The sequence below is a fragment of the Brassica rapa genome, chromosome A07 (assembly GCF_000309985.2).
Source record: "Brassica rapa cultivar Chiifu-401-42 chromosome A07, CAAS_Brap_v3.01, whole genome shotgun sequence".
In the NCBI taxonomy this organism is placed as follows: Eukaryota; Viridiplantae; Streptophyta; class Magnoliopsida; order Brassicales; family Brassicaceae; genus Brassica; species Brassica rapa.
Window position 1 is genome coordinate 1,906,418 of NC_024801.2, and position 19,199 is coordinate 1,925,616.

A 19,199-nucleotide genomic window follows, 5' to 3' on the forward strand; every position below is an offset into this window, starting at 1 on the left:
TCAAAAACTGTGTAACCAATAATATTTTATAGTATGTTTAGTGATTGGTTGAATAACTTTTAATCTATATTTTAATGATATTTTTAAAATAAAAAACAAGTTTCTTAATAGTTGTGCACAATCTTAAAACTTCAAGTATTTTGAAACAGAGGGAGTACCTTATATTAATTTATATATATATATATATATATATATATATATATATATATATATATATATATATATATATATATATATATATATATATATATATCAACTAATTTTTTGTTTTCAAACTTTGTTTTTATTTTGGGTATATCTAAACTGTACCGATGTAATCCGAATTTAAATAGTGTATTATAATTTTATGGGGTTTAAGATAAATTCCAAATTAGAACATAATCCGAAATGTGTATTATCCGATATGAATTCATATTTATAAACTACTAGAATAGGGTTAACCAGAAACCAAAAACCTGAAATATTTAATCCAAACTCGAATAGTTACCTAAACACCCGTATCTATGCCTAGATGTTTAGATGAAAGATATATGACCAATAGTTATCCAAACTCATGTGTCTATGCCTAGGTGTTTGGATCAAAGATATATGACTAGTTCGGATTTCTCGAAGTTTTTGGATTAATTTGGTTTAAATCCTCTCAGGTTCATCTAAACGGTTTCCAATACTTGTTTAGATTTTTGAGTTTTTAATCAGTTATTTTTACTCAAAAGTAAAACTATACACAATTATCTAATAACTTAAAAATAAAAAGTAGAATTTAATATACAATAAATGACTAAAAATAAAAAATAAAAGTTCAAAATAAAAATGAAACTGATTACTTATTTATTCAGAAACTAGGTAATAATCCACGCTTTGCGCGGAATGTGATTTTTAGTTTAGTTATTTTTTAATAAGAAGACATTAATCTATTTAATTTGGATATCGGTTCGGTTTTAGGTTATTTTTTGGTTCTTAATCACCTAAAATATAACTATCATTTTAAATCAATATTTATTTAGTTTGTTCGGTTAAAATATTTGATTTTTTGAGTTTTTTTTCTGTGATAATCAAAATTTACTATTATTTGTTTGTTTTCATGTTATAAATCTTAGATAGTCGTAATGTCGAACCAATGGTTTTATATTATAGTTTCTAAACGGATAATAGTTAAAAAAGAAAAGAAAATTATTAAGACAAATCATTTTATTACAATTTGGTCGATAGTGAAAGAAACATTAAGAAAAGAAAATTTTAACTTCCAAAAAAATTAGATATTTCAGTTGTGGTAAATACTTAGTTATAAGGTGTTCACGTCAATGTGTACATGCATGTGTATGTAAAAGTATATAAAGATGGTTGATAAGTATATAAAGATACTGTTAACTAATATTAAAAAATAAATTTAAAATAATAAATGAAAAATAAAATTCTTAAAATGAAATTATTTTAAAACAAAATATTGTAAAATTTATATAAACTATAATATTTAACTTACACATAATTATTTAAATATATATATATATATATGCATATAACTGATCAAATTGGATATCCGTTTCTATAAATATTGATATTTGTGATTTGTTTGTTTTTTATGGATATTGCATTTCAGTATTTGATTTGCTTCATAGAGTAACGAATATCCGGATTTTTCGGTTTGAATCAAAACAGATAACGAATCGAATCAAAATTTATGAATAATTTATCCAGCTCTATTTGCAAACAGTAAAAATAATGTAAAGAAGAACCATGCATGTGAGTTTTATATTAAAAAAAAGTAAAGTACATAGTGTGAACATATTTATGTAGAGTTTGGATGAGAAGCTCTATGCATGTGACATGTGTCAATTTTAGTGTCAACGCATTTATTATAATGCTTTTACACGTGATATGTGTCTAGTTTAGTATGAACGCATTTATTACAATGTTTCTCCTTTAATATATAAAGGATGGTATAACAGTGAGACATATACAGATAAACCAGATTACAAAAAGTCTGCTATGTTCCAAAATCACAGAGCTTGATGATGCTGCTTTGTTTGCTTGAAGCAATCTTGTAAGAAGTTGTGAAGCTGTGAGGAGTACAAGTCAGGAAAGTTCCGGTAGTGGTCGACATGAGGAGACGACCTGAAACTGAAAGAATGTATCTTTCTTCCAATCTTTTGCTGCTCTTTGTGACGGAACAACTTTATCCCCAGAGCTGTAAAGATAAAGCTGAGGGCATGGAGGATGGTTCTCATAGAGTTTCTCGATGATTTTCGTTAGTCTCCTGCGACACAATAATTCAAATTTCAGATTAATCACAACCAGTTGACAAATAATGGGTGTATAAATAGTGTGAAGCATACATGTTGACGTCTGGGATGTTTAAGATGATGGGGAAGAGTTTCTCTAGAGATGATAGCATCATGTTTTCGATTCCTAGAGGTTCCTTCTTTTGTGGTTTTTGAAGCCTCTTCTTCTTGGCTTTTTGGACTGGTTGGTTCCGTGTTTATGGTGGAGCTACGTTTCTTCAGTATAGCTGCAGTAAAACCAGCTGCCCAAATCTGCAAGTAGAACCGAATCTATCATCTTCTTTATAATAAAATATACTCATTGCTATTTATATGCCAGTCGAAATGATTAAGATGTGTACAAAGACTAAAACCATGATTAAGTAGACAAAACAAATGTCAACATAAGGAAACTAAGATCATGATCTGAGATTTACTTATTCAGCTATTTTTTTATCTTGTAATTGTATTCATCTTTGTAAACGTTGGGTTTGATATCAATACGAGAGGTTACAGAGAGTTTATTGAGAGATCTGAGTTGTGAACTTATCAGAAACTAGTGAGGTTGAAGAGATTCAATACCAAAAAGGTGCAAACATTTGTGAAGATGCAAGTGGAGCTTGTAGATATCAATGGTCTTCCGTGACTAACTAGGCGACGAAGTCACTGATGCTGGATGCATTAGTCGTTACTACATAAGGCATGCGGAGTGGTGTGTTACCATGTGGATGCAAGATATGCTGAGATGGAGAAGGATAAACTGAGGGTTTATGTCTTGACGTAGTCGTTGAAGTAGTTGTTGAGGCAGTGTGTGTCAGAGAGTGAACCAGGAGGCATGCGGAGTGGTAGAGACCATGTGAACGCAAGATGCTGAGCTGGCGTGGAATAAACTTGAGGAGCAAGTTTATACCATGGAGAAAAAGGCAAGAGGTAAACTTGGAGAGCAAGTATATGCCCTGAGGAATAAGTACATTTCAAGAAAAAGGAAAGTGTACTTATTGATATGGAAGTTGTCCATATTCATGCTGCCTTGGAGACTAGGGTTTCAGGAACGTGGAGATCACTATAAAAGAGCTATGGAGTCGTCTATATTCCATAAGACACTGGCTATTATTATAGAGGAAGGGTGAAAATCCCTTAGGAGTGTTCTTGGGTCGTGCTGAAGCAGATGCTGAAGTACTGACGAGAAAGAGACATGTTTGGGTAGATTAGGAATCTGTCAGTAACGTGTGTTAGGGTGTTAACACTGACGTGTAAAAACTGATAAGCAAGTCTTGTAATAGATTGTTTAGGTAATTTCTAATAAAGCATAGTTGGTTGCTTGTATCCATTTTATCTCTTGATTTATCTTCTGCATTACCAATTGTTGTGTCATCTTTGCACTAACAATTTGGAGAATTACTATGTCGTTCAGCATCCTTAATTAACAACCTGATGTTCTCTCCTACATACATGAATCTGGTGCTTTTTTTTTCTTTTTCTTTTTCTGATCATTTTGTTATCAAGGCATATAACTGAATCCAAGATTCCCGAGTTGACGAAGAAATATGTGGTTTTAAACACTGAACCTGCTTTGATTCGAATGTAGGGACAGACAAAGCTGGAATGAGAAGCGTAGAAACTGAATTAATTTGCACTCCACTATAATACTGAACCAACCATGACTTTAAATCTATACATATATGAATGAAGTAAGAGACAACACAATCCAAATCCTGCTTCTGTGTAGAGTTGAAGCATTGAGTGTAGCGAAGAAGAGACACATATACCTTAATTTAAAAGGTTAAGTAAACCATCAATGTCACTCAAGAGAGAATCTGTTCAAAAAATTCATGAAAAGTTTTCGAAAAAAGATCAAAAAAATTTGGACCATTTCTCGATTTGTGCGTGTCATCCTTGCGCAGGGGCCATGCTAATCTTCTCTGTATCGTTCCAATTTTATCGGATGTCCCCGAAGGGACAATCATGTTTGTGACTCCAGAGATATAAAAACAGTTCGTTAGCTTCCATTCTTACCGATGTGGGAGGAAGAAAGAAACAGAATTATTCATGTGGGCCATCTGATAGGCCAATTCTTTGTGTGTTATTAGTGGGTTCAAGTGGACATTTAAACATACCCATATCTCTTTTTTTTTGTACAGCTGTGCTATTTGAGGAGTCCGCTATTTGATCACTTCTTTCAAAAGAATCAGAGAAAGGACAGAATATAAGAAGAAGAAAAAACTAAGTGGGAGAAAGAAACTAAGCGGTCGTTTGATACTCTTTAAGCATCTTGTATTTCGTTCTGATCCATTCAATAAAGGAGAAGTTACATTCAGTTCCGATCAACTATCATAACATTTACATACTGAACAAATCCATGAGCACTATTAAAGACTTCACAGTGTACAAAGCAAGTAAACTCTAGAATCTATAGTGTGTTCTGAGTAAGATGGCATATTATCCGCTTCTCTGAGGCAATTCAGATCAGTGATTTGGCGTCTGCATTGCAAGAAGATATTGGAAGCTGTCAAACATAACATAACTCAAACATAAGATAGCTTTCTCAGTTCTGTTAAGTATCAAGAACATTGTTTTTTCCTTTTACACCACAGTATGCTATAACAATCTACTTAGCTTCACGTCTGAGCCGTATTTTCATCTCCTTGAGGTGAATTGCTGCTACTAGGCTTATCATTTCCACCATACCTCTGTCAAAAACAAACATCAAAAGTTCACAAAACATCAAGACTCAGTCCAAATCGAATACAAAAAAAACAAGAAGAAGCCAAGAGTAGCTTTGTTACCTTCTTTCTAAAATCGAAAGGAACGTATCTGTACTTGACCATGTGCACGATTTGTCGTTTCATAGTGAGAAAATACAGAAACAACCAGTAGCAAAGCAAGATGGGCCAGAACACAGGCACATCCAAGAACGAGAAGAAGGTCATCACAAACGCTACAACAAAAGCCTTAGTAGCTGCATACCTGATAGTTACATCACAGAATCAAGATCACTACTATTCTTTATTTTAATTAGTATTAACTCGTTTTAGACTTTTAGCAACAACAAATAAAAATTCTCAGATCAAATCGAATTTGTGAGAAATCTACCAGAACTTGAACTCAGGAAGACGACGAACAAACGGCTTGAACTCATCAGAATCTTTACTGGACTCAGACGAAGCAGAAGCAGAAGCAGGATCCAAGGCTTCGAGCTCTGGATCGACTTTGGGAGAGAGGAAACCGATCAAGAGGTTTAAGATGTAAGTCGCGAGACCATACGAGACGACGAAGAATCCGTAAGCGTAGTAAACTCTGTAGATGTAGATCACGGCGGCGATTAACGTCACTAGCCATCTTCGAACGAGGTGTGGAGCCGATCTGTCGAGGTGATTCTGAAACGATTTCGAGAATTCGATTCTCCATCGTGCAAGCAGTGAATCGCTCATTGTGTATCCGTCTCCTTCGTTTCCTGATTCGTCCTCCATGGTCACAATGATCTTCGAATCAAACACGAGGGAGAGAGAGAGAGAGAGAGAGAGAGTCGTTTGCTTGGTTGGTTTCGCACTTTCGCGGAAAGAAAAACTGAATGACGTGGATGAAACACGTGTCGTGGTTAGTGGTGCTCTCTTGGAAAATTAAAAGGCCTGTTAGGCTTTCTAAGATTTCTCTAAGCCCACTTTCCATTCTTATACCAACGTAAAATCCTACGTACTTTCAGCTGTTTACAATTAACAATAAACTAGATTTTGATCCGCGCTTCGAAAGCGCGGATTTTGTTTGGGTTATAAATAAAATTAGATATGAATTAATATTTTAGGTATTTTTCGTCTTTCGGCTTTTCAGGTACTTCAAAATAATTTTTGCTCCTAAATATCCAAATTGAGCTAGACTATTACGTACCTAAATTACATGTATTTTAGGGTTATTTGAATTATGGAATCGAACTGACTCGATTCCAAAAGGAACCAAACTGAACCATAACCGGAAATATTTCAAATATCTAATTAGATCCAAATGTCGAGGCTCGAAGAATTCAGATTTAAAAAAAAAAAGAAAAAAAAATTACACGACCTAAACCGAAAACCGAATGAGTATTCTAAGATATCCAGAATGTAAATATATATTAGTTATATTTTAAAATCAGGCCGATTGAAAATCATGTGAAATTTATAAGAAATTATTTGATCAATAAGGTAATAGTAGATTTTAAGCTTTATATTAAATTATTATAGTTAAATGGTCTGTTACGATTTGTTCCATATCATACCAACATGAGTTTTTTTACAGTTTATATCATCTCTATTGATCTCAAATTTTTTTGAGTTTTATCTTCGTTTAGAAAACAAAGTAAACATAGTAATTATTGTAGTTTGTGTTATACCAGATAAACCCATATAGTATGATGCTAACATGTTCAAAATATGGAAATAGAAATCTACATATATAATGAATCAAAATGTGATAACAATGTGATTATATGTATGCATTTTTTGAACGTAAATACATTATTCAAGCTGTTAAAATGACGGGTGACATAATAATTTATTGGAGATCTGATACAATTATTGTTTTGGTTCGTGTTTTAGTCGACCAAACCATTTTGAATAATATGTTAGCAAATTTACTAAAGTAATCTTAGAGAAATTTTTAGTCAATTATATGATAACTCAAAAAAGGGAAGGAGTAAAAATAGGTAAATCTATGGTATAATGTTATTGACTAACTTATTGTTACAAATATATATTATAAGACCAAAAAAATATTAGTCTAAGGAAAGGGTGCAACAACCTTTTTAAGTAGATTTTTCAGAATGATTCCCTTTTAATAGTATAGATATTTTACTGCTACTACTCCACATAAAAAAAATGGGGAAAACTGTTTTTTAGAGCAAAAAAATGATAACTATGTCCCTTTAGACTAATATTTATTTTGTGTCACTTGTGCCCATAACACCTTTTAATATTTTTAAAAATAAATTTAAAAAATAGTTTTATAAACAAAAAAAAATTGGAAAAATAGTAACTTTTGATAAAATACCAATATGAACTTAGTGGTATTTTTTTCAGTTCTAAAAATATTTAAATCATAAATTTTAGATTATGTTCTAAATAAAGTAGAAATGACATTCTACAAAGTAGAAAACAAAATCCACTTTTTTCATTGAATCTACAATGTTTAGAATACGTGATCTACGTAAATAAGAGTATTCTAAAAATATTTAGAATACACATTCCACGCTTAACCTACCGATCTAAAATATTTAGAAATCAAAATCTACAAATTAATATAAATCTACAACACCTAGAAACCGACTTCTACAGATTTACTGTAAATCTAAAACATGTAGAAATCAAAATCTACATATTACTATAATTCTAAAAACCTGTAGAAATCAATTTCTACAAATTAGTTGTATTCTACGGATAAAAAATCAGTTCATAAAAATATGGAAACAAAATATTTGGGAATATTCACTTTCATATTTTGAAAAAAAATCGATTTTCTTATAAAAAAACAAAAAAAAACGAAAAAAATAAAAAAAATACAAATTTAAGGGCATTATTGCCATTTTGAAAATATTAACTTAATGGGACATAAAGTATATGAGATTAATCTAAAAGAACATAGTTATCATTTTTTTTGCTCTAAAAAAACAATTTTCCCAAAAAAATGTCACGCTACAAATGTTGTTCAATTATGTAAGATGGTTCTTTTGGGCAGATTAATAGATTGTTTAGAGAATGAAAACTTCAAACGTCAGTTTTAATATCTAAAATGGAATTTTTACATTGGGACGTCAAATGTAGAGTTCGTTTGATTCGATTTCGAGTGAACTCAAAAACAAAATGTAGGTTTTTCCTTTCGACAAAGCTAATATATTAAAAAGAGTTTACAAGGTACTATTAAAAAGAGTTCTCAAGAGCCGCCGGCACTATTTAAGACCTTTGAAATACTACTGTATTTGCTAGTTTCTCACTTTTAGGAAGCTAATAAATGAACATTGGGAGTCAAACTTATAACTTCACGTCTTATAAAGTCTAGGCAATGAACTCTAGACAATTGCTTTAAACAAATTCAAAAGTAATACGTTTCCTTAAGTACTGGGTAATCATAATTTTCTTAGGGAAAATTGTTTTTTTAGAGCAAAAAAATGGTAACTATGTCTTTTTATACTAATCTATACTACTTTATGTCCCATTAGACTAATTTTTTTCAAAATGGCAGTAATGCCCTTAAAATTGTAATTTTTATTCTTTTTTTCTTTTTTTTTGTTTTTTTTGTTCCTTTTTCGTTTTTTTTTTTTTTTAAAATCGATTTTTTTTTCAAAATATAAAAGTGAATATTCCCAAATATTTTGTTTCCATATTTTTAGGAACTGATTTCTTATCCGTAGAATACAACTAATATGTAGAAATCGGTTTCTACAGTTTTTTAGAATTATAGTAATGTTTAGATTTTGATGTCTACATGTTTTAGATTTATAGTAAATCTGTAGAAGTCGGTTTCTACGTGTTTTAGATTTATATTAATGTGTAGATTTTGATTTCTAAAGATTTTAGAACGATAGGTTAAGCGCGGAATGTGTATTCTAAATATTTTTAGAATACTCCTATTTACGTAGATCACGTATTCTAAACATTGTAGATTCAATGAAAAAAGTGGATTTTGTTTTCTACTTCGTAGAATGTCATTTCTACTTTATTTAGAACATAATATGAAATTTATAATTTTAACTTTTTTATAACTGGAAAAAATATCACTAAGTTCATATAGGTATTTTATCAAAAGTTACTATTTTTCCAAATTTTTTTTGTTTGTAAAACTATTTATTAAATTTATTTTCAAAAATATTAAAGGGTGTTATAGGAAAATATGACACAAAATATAGATTAGTCTAAAGGGACATAGTTACCATTTTTTTGCTCTAAAAAAACAGTTTTCCCATTTTCTTATAACTTAATAAATTAGGAACTGTAGCGACAAAAAATAACGAGAAGGAAAGAGCCCTGTTGCTCAAAAAAAAAAAAGGAAAGCGTACTTTCAGCTGTTTATTAACAATAAATATATTACTGCTACTACTCCACAGAAAAAAATGTCACGCTACAAATGTTGTTCAACTATGTAAGATGGTTCTTTTGGACAGATTTATAGATTGTTTAGAGAATGAAAACTTCAAACGTCAATTTTAATATCTAAAATGAAATTTTTACATAGGGACGTCAAATGTAGAGTTCGTTTGATTCGATTTCGAGTGAACTCAAAAACAAAATGTAGGTTTTTCCTTTCGACAAAGCTAATATATTGATATCATACAATAAGTAAAAGGGGATATCCTCATCGTTTAGGCCCTCCACGTCGGATGAAATATTTAGCCAATGGCGTCGCGTGTTTTTTCCACGTCAGAATCGATTGGGCCTCGATGTTTTTTTATATGGAGTTGGCCCGTAAGCCCGTTACTTTACGCAAAATAGAGAGGACCTCCTCGAGACGTGTCAACGAACCCTAACTTCCATCTCTTTTGCGCAGACAACGATCTGATTCCTAAGATCTGATCCCTTTTGTCATTTCCACTTCTTCCGTTTATCGGTTCACGTCTGTTCAATCAATCCTCCACCAAATCTTCCTTAAACCTCCATTAATGGGTTCGTTTCGCATCTCTCTCTCTTATTTCATTTATAACCCCGATCATTCCCCCAGTTTGATTACGCGCAATACACTCTCAACCGATGAATTCCAACAGCAAAAACTCCGTTTCCAGCGATCTTCTCTCCAAGAAACCTAACGGAAAGGACGATGTCTCCTCCGCCGCCCGGTGAAACCCTCCGCCTCCCCGACGAAACCATCCATCCCCCATTGAAATCCTCCGACGCACCGATGAAATCCTCCGCCGCGCGATGAAACCCTCTGCCGCACGATGAAACCCTCCGCCGCACCGATGACCCACTCCGTCGCACCGATGGAACCTACTGGCCAACCTGGCATCTCCGGTGATACCTCTTCGAAGAAACGTAACGGCAAGGCCGTTTTCTGCTCCGACGTCTCATCCGACAAAAACGATGGCGTCGTGAAGTTCAGAAATGTGACGTTTGGACCACAGGAAGGCGAGTAGAGGTTTCGTCTGATCTATTTTTGGGAGGCTAGGAACGCATTCACGAAGATCCTTATTGGTCTAGAGATGCTTCTGATCGACGAAGAGGTCTGTTATGAAAACTTTTGCTTTTTGTCATTCTCGATAGATTAATAATGATCATTACTTCGTCGTTTTGAACAGGGCACTGTGATTCAGGGATTCATCCCACCATCGAGGATTGACACCTATCTGCGATACATGATTCCCGGTTCCACTTACAGACTTAACAACTACTTTGGTTCTAAGACCAAGAAGGTGTATCGGGTTGCTGATCCAGACGTCACCATTGCTTTCTCATGGAACTCTGTACTATCTGTTCTCACAGATAGTTATATACAGTTTCCTGAAGATCGATTCCGTTTCCATGGCTATGAAGAGTTCGAAGCGGCTTGCGACCTCAAAAGGGATCTGTTTGGTAAGATATCTCAGTCTCATCTGTTTATGTTGATCAGATGATTACGTGCTGTTTTTATACGCAAGTTCTGTTTGTACACGCAGATTACATTGGTCATATTAGATTGGTGAATGAGCAGACTCTTACCGAGGGTCTTGTGCTGGATGAGGTCAAAATAGCTTCCATGCGGCGAATTCTGATTCATGTTCAGACATATGAGTAAGTTCTTTTTTTGAAGCTCTATACGTATATGTTTTTGCCTAATACATGTGTTCGCTTTGATACATTGGTCATGTGATGAAGCTCTACTTATGGGATAAGGCAGATACAGACTTCTGTGAGAAGTTTAAATCGCTTGGAAAATATCCAAGTGTTATTTTAGTGACAACTGTGAATCCTAAACGTTTTGGAGGTTCGTAATACTTAGCTTTGTTGTGGTTTATAGATGTAGTAAGCTCAATTTGTTTGACTAATTTTTATTATTTGGTATGGAAAATTGGTTATGCTACAGGTGCTTTATCTTTGTCATCCCTATCATCTTTAAGGGTGTTTTTTGATATGGATGTTCAAGCAACCAGGAAGTATCTGGCTTGGTATGTATTGACTTGTGTATTTGCAACGAAAGCTTTACTCTATATAAAGGCTTGGTTTTTTTTTTTAAGATTTAAGGTTTGTGTCAAACTCAGAAGTTGCTAATAGAGTTAATGCTGAGATTGTAACCAAGGCTGAGACAGATACTATAGGGGAGCTACTCTCTTACATGAAGCAAGAAGATGCGAAGGTATGACATCTCTTTCTTAAATTCTTGCATTGCGATATGAAAAGTTATTGACTATCTTCTCTGTTGCAAAATATAGGTCGCTTGGTTTGAGTGTACAGCTACAATTGATGATGTTGTGCGTGATTCCGCATGGTATTACATCGCTTGTGGTGGGTGCAAGACTAAAGCAACTAAAGGACCTACCACGCTTATGTGTAAGAAGTGTGGAAAGACTGAGATCACAGGTGCTGCAGAGTAAGAATTGTACTTATAGTTTTTTTTTGTTGTCATACACAAAGTCAACACTCATTACCAATGTGCCTATGAAACAGGTATCTCACTAAGCTCTCCGTCTATGACAACAATGATTATGCGAGCTTTGTGGTTCTCGGTGATGATGGGCAGGAATTAACTGGGAAGAAAGCCTCCGGTTTGGTTGAGAGCTACTATGAGGTAATCAGAACCCTTTCCATCAATCAGTTTTGGTTGTGTTCTTACATATGTATAAATTTGTATAGGCTTACGAGGGCGCATTAGATGGGCATGTAGTCCCGGTGCCGCAAGCCCTCATTAATATCATTGGACAGACACGCACGTTCGTTATCAAGATATCAAAGCACAACGTGGAAGGCAAGACTCAATCTTTAACAGTCACCAAGGTACTCCCTCTTGATGGTCAAGCGCTTGGATGCGATTTAGCAGCCGACGTGGCTGTCTCTCCTACTGCGGTGGCTTTGGGAAGTGGTAACGGTGAGGAAGGTTCTTCCATTGCTAAATGTGGCTAACATGTTTCCCGTACTTGGGTTGAGTCTGTTGACCGACTACGCATTGGTCTATTTCCTTCGGATTTTATTTCAGTTTGTTGAAAGACTAAGTTTGGTTCATTTGATTCAGTATTGTTTTGGTTCATTTACTTCAGTATTTGAGTTGACATTATTTATGATATCGTATGCTCTATTTGGATATTCTATGGTCTTTTGGTTCATTTGTTTATGTTGAGTCTGTTCAAATTAGTGTTGCTAAAATTTATGCAGTTTTCTTTTTTTGATCTTGGGTAGTAATTGTGTTGTATATTTTGGAAACTATACAAACTATTAAAAAAGAAAATTCGGAAACTTGAATAAATGATATTAACTTCTGTATAGTGCACTGTTTATTTATTTTTGGCATTTATGTCGTTTCTAATTTTAATAATTTATAGTAGAAAACGAAATATATTTCTTCCGTATCGTTTTATAAACATGTTTCTTATTTGTATGTAATATAATCAAGTTAGTAATTTATAATACTATCGGGATATGGTCAACATAAAAATGATAACAGAAGACCATAATCAAGTTAGTAATTTATGAAACTGAAACCTATAAACAATTAATGTGTAGTAAGTTATGGATGTTTTTGTATTTTTGAGAGGTTTCATGAAAAATAAACCCCTTTAAAGTTTGACCAAGGCATTATAAATAAGTTATCAACATAATTGTCATCATATACAATCTCATATCCGGTTACAGCAAACAGTCCATACGAGTTACTAAAGATGAGTCATCCACCACCGTATACCTTGGTTCTAAGCGACAAGAAGAAACCAGCTTGCTCATCTCCCAAACGAACTCTCACCATGAAGATCAAGAGGCTCAACACCCAGCAAACAACAAACAGAATATCAATAGCACCGAGGACATCAAGTAATGGCCACCTAGACGACGGTACAATCATCGATATGGAGGACATGCTTCAGTATCATGAAATCAACTTTGACTCGGTGATAGAAATTATAGATGAGACTACTAACTATGTCGCTGGAGTTATTCCAACACTCGACGATGTCACAGGTACAAATCTAGATGTAATTGTTAAGATTACTGACTTCAACCCAAAAGCTTGGAGTAGAATTGATCTCGACGTCTATACAATCGACCTGCGAAAGAACAGAAGAGATTCCATCCCCAGCGAAGAGAATGACATCTGCGCAATTTGCCACAACGAGCTTGGTGCAAGTGGAGATTTGAACACCTTGGTATGCAACCATTCGTACCATCACGAGTGCATCTTAGGCTGGATCAAGATGAACTTAACCTGTCCAGTATGCAGAACAACGCTTGCTTAGCATTTAAGAAATCTTATATCCCATCTTATGCAGATTTCAACTTTACTTTTATAAAAAAAAAAAAGTTCTCTCTGTATGGAACTAATATTCCGTTTTACCTAATATTTTTATGATAATTCCTATTATTAAAATAATATTAAGAATGCCATTTTGAATAAAACTATTTGTTTCCCTTTATTTAGAACTTTGCATCTAGATTATTATTTTTTTATATCATGAAAGTGGTATTTAGTATTTCTATGGTATCAATTTAATTAGCAATGTGATTCCATAAATAATATTTTCGATTCTTTCGCGTAGGGTCCTAATATACAAAGCACGTTAACTCCACTCCTTTGTTTACAATTTTGGTTCAGTGCCACTTCATATATACTTGCATGTTTCATGCAGTTCCAGAATAGTCTGCTTGGTAATAACGGACAATGCTTCTGCTTTGTTTAGAGACATGCATATCAAGTCAGTAATGAGATACAAAGTTGTACTCATCACAAGCGTCAATCCCAGAGTGATAAAAATTATGATTATTATCTATTTTAGGGATCTATTTATATATTGTCTGCTTATAAGAATGCCTAGAGCAATTGATAAGGATATATGATAGATGAATTAGTCCAAATACTATAACTCACATAACTTAGTTCACATTGTTAACTTTATTTACCTTACATGACTACAGGAAGATTGACTCTCGCCACAACCACTCCTACTCGCTTTTACTGTGATAGCTCTATCGATCCCATCCAGCACTTCATCCGGAAATATGAAGTTGACAATCACTCTTGAAGTGGTCATATAGGCTTTCATCTGAAGTCTAAAACAATTATTCATTTTCCCTGGCTTTCAACAATATTCTTCTTTCTAATCACAAGGTCAATGTGTTTGCTACCTTGCTTGGTTAGTAGCAACCAATTTCAAAATTATGCAAATTTTCATTGATTGATATAAGTACATAAGGTAGCTTCAAGTAACTATAACTTCCGATCGCGAGTCCCGTTCAAGTCGTTTGATAAACATTTACAGGAAAATCGATTAATATTCTCCGGGACCGTTCCGCCTATCGAAGGTTACTCTCGGCGTCATCACAGCCACGAAACTGAAATCGGGTATCAATCTCTTTGTCTCCGAGGTTTTGTGGTTCAAGCTTCTTTAGATTCTAGAAATCGTCTTTTAGAGGATGCCTTTAGGGTTATCGATAGCATATGGTGGTGTTACATGGTGTTGCATGTGAACCCTTTCTGTCCTAGAGTTGTGAGAGAGTTTATCTCTAACACACCATTCTATGAGGATGGAGCTCTTATTCGGGGAATATGTGTACCGTTTCTCTCCCGCGGTAATCAACCAATTGATGATGAAACCGTCCGTCGAACATTCTTTTCCGTGGAAAGACGTTGTGCTGAAACAGGCAATCACATATCTCACTGGAGGCGAATGCTCTGGATGGACGGGATTCAATCTAAATGCTTTGCTCAACCCCTTCCAAGCCCTGTACCGTGTGTGTAAGCGTAACTGGCATCCAGGTCCGGACACTGATCTGATGATTAAAAAGCGTCTCCGCCTCCTGTATGTTGTTGCCAAGCGTAAAGAAATCAACTTTGGCCAGCTTGTGTACGAACAAGTGATCGACATGGCCCGCATAACAGATTTGGAAACAAGTCTAATATTTCTGAACCTCATCTATCAGCTCTTGGTGCTTCAAAAAGAAGTTCCTCTGTTGCCGGGAGACGAAGAACCTATAGGAAGAGGTCTACCCATCTATGACTCAGAAGGTGAAGGGAGTGAAGGAAGTGGTCCAAGGGGACGTAGATGGCTATGTTAGTGTAATAGCCAATTACTTTTTTTGGTAAGTCCATCATTCTCTTATTAATGTAGCTAACGTATGACCGTTTTGCTAAGTAACTTGTGTATGAAACTTCTTCTACAGGTTGTAAACTCAATGGCAATATGTTTTTTGGTTTGATATCATTGCTTAATGTTAATGTTGAAAATACAGAAAATATTTTGTTTTATTCGTACAGAGAATCATTCTTTCAAATAGTGATACTAAGTGTCTTAAGTAGGTGCATTTTTATCCTATAAGATAGGTTTTGTTTAGGTCTGGTTGCGTTTTGAAAGTATTAGATTATAAAAGTTGGAAGTTGAATTTCCTATATTCTCTGAATCCAAAAAATTTAAATCTTAGCTCACATTATGTTGGTCCATACAATTCGCAAATATAAACTTGACTAAACGACCAAAGCATGAACGCCAAAGAAACACAACATATAATGGATGGTTTTATGCAGAAGGTCAGAGTTTGCGCAGACACTAACATATGTGCAGATTCCTGAATATTTTGTATGGAACAACAATGCTAAAGTGTGGACTGAACGTAAGAAAAGAAAAACCATTGGCCGAGTCGTAGATGTCCATCCTTCAGTAGGTGATCGATACTATCTGAGGGTCCTCATTAATAAGATTCATGGTCCTAGAAGTTACGACGAGCTAAAAACATACAACGACGTGAAATACCCTGACTTTAAATCAGTTTGCCACGTACGAGGCTATTTGGACAATGATGTTGAATGGCTCGAGAGTATGTCAGAGGGTGCTCGAACGGCCACCCCATACCAGCTCCGTGATATGTTCGTCACATTCCTAAACAATTGCTTCGTTGCAAGCCCTAAAGGACTATGGGAACACTCATGGAAATCAATGAGCGAGGACATACTTCAAAGGAGGCAAAGGATCTTAGGTCACGCGAATCTGGAACTGGACGATAAGACCCTGGAGCAATACACATTGATAGAAGTAGAAAAGTTGATGCGCATGCAAGATCGCTCCTTAAATGATATTAAAGATATGCCGAAGATCAACCCTGTTTTGCTCAAGGAATTGGGGAATAGTTTGTGGAACCAAGAAATGGATTACGATGTTGCCGAGGAAACACTAAGACATGACAAGCAGTACAACTTACTTAATGCTGAGCAGCATGCGATCTATGAATCAGTCTTAGACTCTGTTGATAAAAAAGAGGAAAAACTTTTCTTTGTATATGGCGCAGGGAGCACAAGGAAAACATTTCTATACCAGACTATTATATCCAGACTTCGCTCAAGAAAACAAATTGTTCTACCAGTTGCTTCTTCGGGAATAGCCGCATTGCTACTGCCAAACGGGAGAACAGCTCATTCTCGCTTCAATATTCCGTTGAAGCTCGACGAAGATAAGCTCTGCAACATCAAACCAGATACTATGATGGCTGAACTAATTGAGGAAACAGACCTCATAATCTGGGATGAGGCACCTATGACACACAAGCATGCTTTCGAAGCATTAGACAAGACGTTGAAGGACATAATGTCTATAAAAAATCCACCACAAAAAAATCAGCCTTTCGGTGGCAAAACAGTTATGTTAGGTGATGATTTCAGACAGATCCTACCGGTCATTCCACAAGGTAGTAGAGCTGATATTGTATTAGCTTCGATAAGCCATTCATATCTATGGAATAACTGCCACAAGTTCTCTTTGAAAACAAATATGCGAGTCAATCAGGATGAGAAAGAGTTTTCCGAGTGGCTTCTCAAGGTCGGGGAAGGTCGTCTTAAAACAGGACAAGAATATGAGGATGATGGCTACCATGATCAATTCATAGATATCGATGAATCTTTGATTTGTCATAATTTTGCTGACCCATTGGAAGGAGTTGTTAATGCTGCATATGGGGAAATCAACAAACCGATGAATTCTCAGACTTCCTATACTGATAAAGCTATCCTCACACCCCGTAATGAAACCGTCGATGAAATCAATGTTTACACCATCTCACGGACCGACGGGGTATCAAGAGATTACTTCAGCTCAGAGAGCTTTGAGTTATCAGATACTGCATCAGATCAAAATGATACTTTATACGCCGTTGAGTATCTCAACTAATTGGAATTCTCGGGTTTGCCTTCGCACAAACTAACTCTGGAAGTTGGTGCCCCAGTTATGCTTCTGTGAAACATAAATCAGAAAAAGGGATTATGCAATGGTACGCGAATGATCTTAACAAATGTTGGCGATCGCGTTCTGAAGGCCAAAATTATCACTGGCTCCCACATTGGAAAAGAGGTCTTGATCCCAAGAATTGTGCTTTTGTATGATGAAACAAAGTTACCGTTCACATTACGTCGGCGACAATTTTTTATCAGATTGTGCTACGCAAGGACAATCAACAAAAGCCAAGACCAAAGTTTAAAAAGGTCATCTTATATCTACCTAAACCAGTCTTCTCTCATGGTCAACTTTATGTGGCCCTCTCACATGTCACAAGCAAAGCACGATTAACGATCATCAAAACGGAAGATTCCCACCAGCTGAAAGTGAAGAACATAGTCTTCAAAGAAATATTCAAAGGTCTTCCTCCCGACAGAGGTAATTTTAAATAATTTAGTAGTTTTCACTCTCATCATTTTCAGAGGTCTTATGATAAAATATTATATTCACAGATTAACAGTGTCCAATAAAAAAAGGACTTACAAATAAGCTTTTCCACACCTACGCTAGGTACAAACCTTTTTATATAAATAAGAATACTATTATATTTACTATAATTTATGCTAACTAACTTATTCTTATCCAATTTCAGGCTATTTCTTTCTTATGACCTAAACACAGCTTTTTATCTGCGAAAGGCTTAATTTGTTTCTTACATTATTTACCTTACTTACGACTTCTTTAGTTTTTTAGACAATTGCGTAAACTCGATATTCACTAATTTTTCAGATATTTTAGAACATACAATGCTTCCATTTCAAACAAATTATTGAAACTTATAATCAAAGATAAATTATCAACGTACTTTTCCGCGCGTAGCGCGGAGAGAGGATCTAGTTCTATTAAAAAGAGTTTACAAGGTACTACTTCCTCCGTTTTTAATATAAGTCGTTTTAAAGGTATGCACATAGATTAAGAAAATCATTAATTTCCTATATTTTCGAAACAAAAAGATCATTAATTATTTACCTAACCACAATTCAACCAATAAAAAAATAGAAGATACATTATCATTGGTCAGACAACATTAATTATTAATAAATGTTACATAAAAAACCGAAAATGACTTATAATTTGGAACCAAAATTTTTTTCTAAAACGATTAATATTGGAAAACGGAGAAAGTATTAAAAAGAGTTCTCAAGAGCCGGCACTATTTAAGACCTTTGAAATACTGTATTTGCTAGTTTCTCACTTTTAGGAAGCTAATAAATGAACATTGTGAGTCAAACTTATAACTTCACGTCTTAAAAAGTCTAGGCAATAAACTCTAGACAATTGCTTTAAACAAATTCAAAAGTACTTACGTTTCCTTAAGTACTTACTGGGTAATCATAATTTTCTTAACTTAATAAATTAGGAACTGTAGCGACAAAAATTAACGAGAAGGAAAGCGCCTAAATCTATGGACACGCGTCGTATGTTGATTAATTTCCTCACATGCTTTTTGGCAACATCAATGTCGTCTTCTTTTCCTCTTTCACTCGAATAAAAAAGGTACACACTACAAAGGCCTATTATAAAAGAAAAACAAATTAAAAATA

The 19,199-nt window shown here is 34.5% G+C and overlaps 5 protein-coding genes and 1 non-coding gene across 7 annotated transcripts; 3 read left to right on the plus strand and 3 right to left on the minus strand.

The window, feature by feature from the left end:
• Positions 1 to 946: 946 nt before the first annotated feature.
• Positions 947 to 4,379, minus strand: LOC103828422. The gene is given in 6 exon segments (XM_009104023.2): positions 947 to 2,160; positions 2,162 to 2,254; positions 2,334 to 2,431; positions 2,433 to 2,531; positions 3,039 to 3,214; positions 4,376 to 4,379. Coding segments are annotated over 6 exon segments (633 nt in total). The 3' UTR covers positions 947 to 1,997.
• LOC117127037 lies at positions 4,117 to 4,219 on the minus strand. Its single transcript, XR_004449795.1, has one exon. It is a non-coding gene; the product is annotated as a U6 spliceosomal RNA (small nuclear RNA).
• A 147-nt stretch (positions 4,380 to 4,526) lies between the features above and the next one.
• On the minus strand, positions 4,527 to 5,830 carry LOC103828409 (protein RER1D). Its single transcript, XM_009104009.3, has 3 exons — positions 5,352 to 5,830; positions 5,045 to 5,225; positions 4,527 to 4,948 (listed from the first exon to the last, which is right to left on the minus strand). The coding sequence occupies exons 1-3, from the start codon at positions 5,726 to 5,728 to the stop codon at positions 4,877 to 4,879; spliced, it is 630 nt and encodes a 209-aa protein (XP_009102257.1). The 5' UTR covers positions 5,729 to 5,830; the 3' UTR covers positions 4,527 to 4,876.
• A 3,279-nt stretch (positions 5,831 to 9,109) lies between these two features.
• Positions 9,110 to 18,461, plus strand: LOC103828425. Of its 2 annotated transcripts, XR_004449450.1 has the most exons (3): positions 9,110 to 18,033; positions 18,108 to 18,165; positions 18,248 to 18,461. XR_004449450.1 is itself a non-coding variant. In XM_033275557.1 (2 exons), exon 2 carries the CDS (start codon positions 15,904 to 15,906, stop codon positions 17,548 to 17,550), a length of 1,647 nt encoding a protein of 548 aa, XP_033131448.1. In that variant the 5' UTR covers positions 9,110 to 10,440; positions 10,516 to 15,903; the 3' UTR covers positions 17,551 to 18,461. The 2 variants fall into 2 exon arrangements, 1 of the variants encoding a protein (XP_033131448.1); XM_033275557.1 differs by having other exon boundaries at positions 9,110 to 10,440; positions 10,516 to 18,461.
• LOC103828423 (replication protein A 70 kDa DNA-binding subunit A) lies at positions 10,159 to 12,313 on the plus strand. The gene is made up of 10 exons (XM_009104024.2): positions 10,159 to 10,328; positions 10,386 to 10,440; positions 10,516 to 10,789; positions 10,873 to 10,937; positions 11,072 to 11,180; positions 11,280 to 11,361; positions 11,438 to 11,549; positions 11,626 to 11,783; positions 11,861 to 11,981; positions 12,047 to 12,313. Exons 1-10 carry the CDS (start codon positions 10,159 to 10,161, stop codon positions 12,311 to 12,313), a joined length of 1,413 nt encoding a protein of 470 aa, XP_009102272.2.
• On the plus strand, positions 13,066 to 13,635 carry LOC103828424 (probable E3 ubiquitin-protein ligase RHG1A). Its single transcript, XM_009104025.1, has one exon. It carries the CDS (start codon positions 13,066 to 13,068, stop codon positions 13,633 to 13,635), a length of 570 nt encoding a protein of 189 aa, XP_009102273.1.
• Positions 18,462 to 19,199: the final 738 nt, after the last annotated feature.

Excerpts from the sequence above, each read along its gene's own strand:
- LOC103828409 (XM_009104009.3), bottom strand. The coding sequence starts at position 5,728 with ATGGAGGACGAATCAGGAAACGAAGGAGACGGATACACAATGAGCGAT. Across the intron at positions 5,226-5,351 it reads CTTCCTGAGTTCAAGTTCTG|GTATGCAGCTACTAAGGCTT; the intron begins GTAGATTTCTCA and ends TGTAACTATCAG. Across the intron at positions 4,949-5,044 it reads CTTTCGATTTTAGAAAGAAG|AGGTATGGTGGAAATGATAA; the intron begins GTAACAAAGCTA and ends TGTTTTTGACAG.
- LOC103828423 (XM_009104024.2), top strand. The coding sequence starts at position 10,159 with ATGAAACCCTCCGCCGCACCGATGACCCACTCCGTCGCACCGATGGAA. Across the intron at positions 10,441-10,515 it reads TGCTTCTGATCGACGAAGAG|GGCACTGTGATTCAGGGATT; the intron begins GTCTGTTATGAA and ends CGTTTTGAACAG. Across the intron at positions 11,784-11,860 it reads GAGATCACAGGTGCTGCAGA|GTATCTCACTAAGCTCTCCG; the intron begins GTAAGAATTGTA and ends CCTATGAAACAG.
- LOC103828424 (XM_009104025.1), top strand. The coding sequence starts at position 13,066 with ATGAGTCATCCACCACCGTATACCTTGGTTCTAAGCGACAAGAAGAAA.
- LOC103828425 (XM_033275557.1), top strand. The coding sequence starts at position 15,904 with ATGGTTTTATGCAGAAGGTCAGAGTTTGCGCAGACACTAACATATGTG.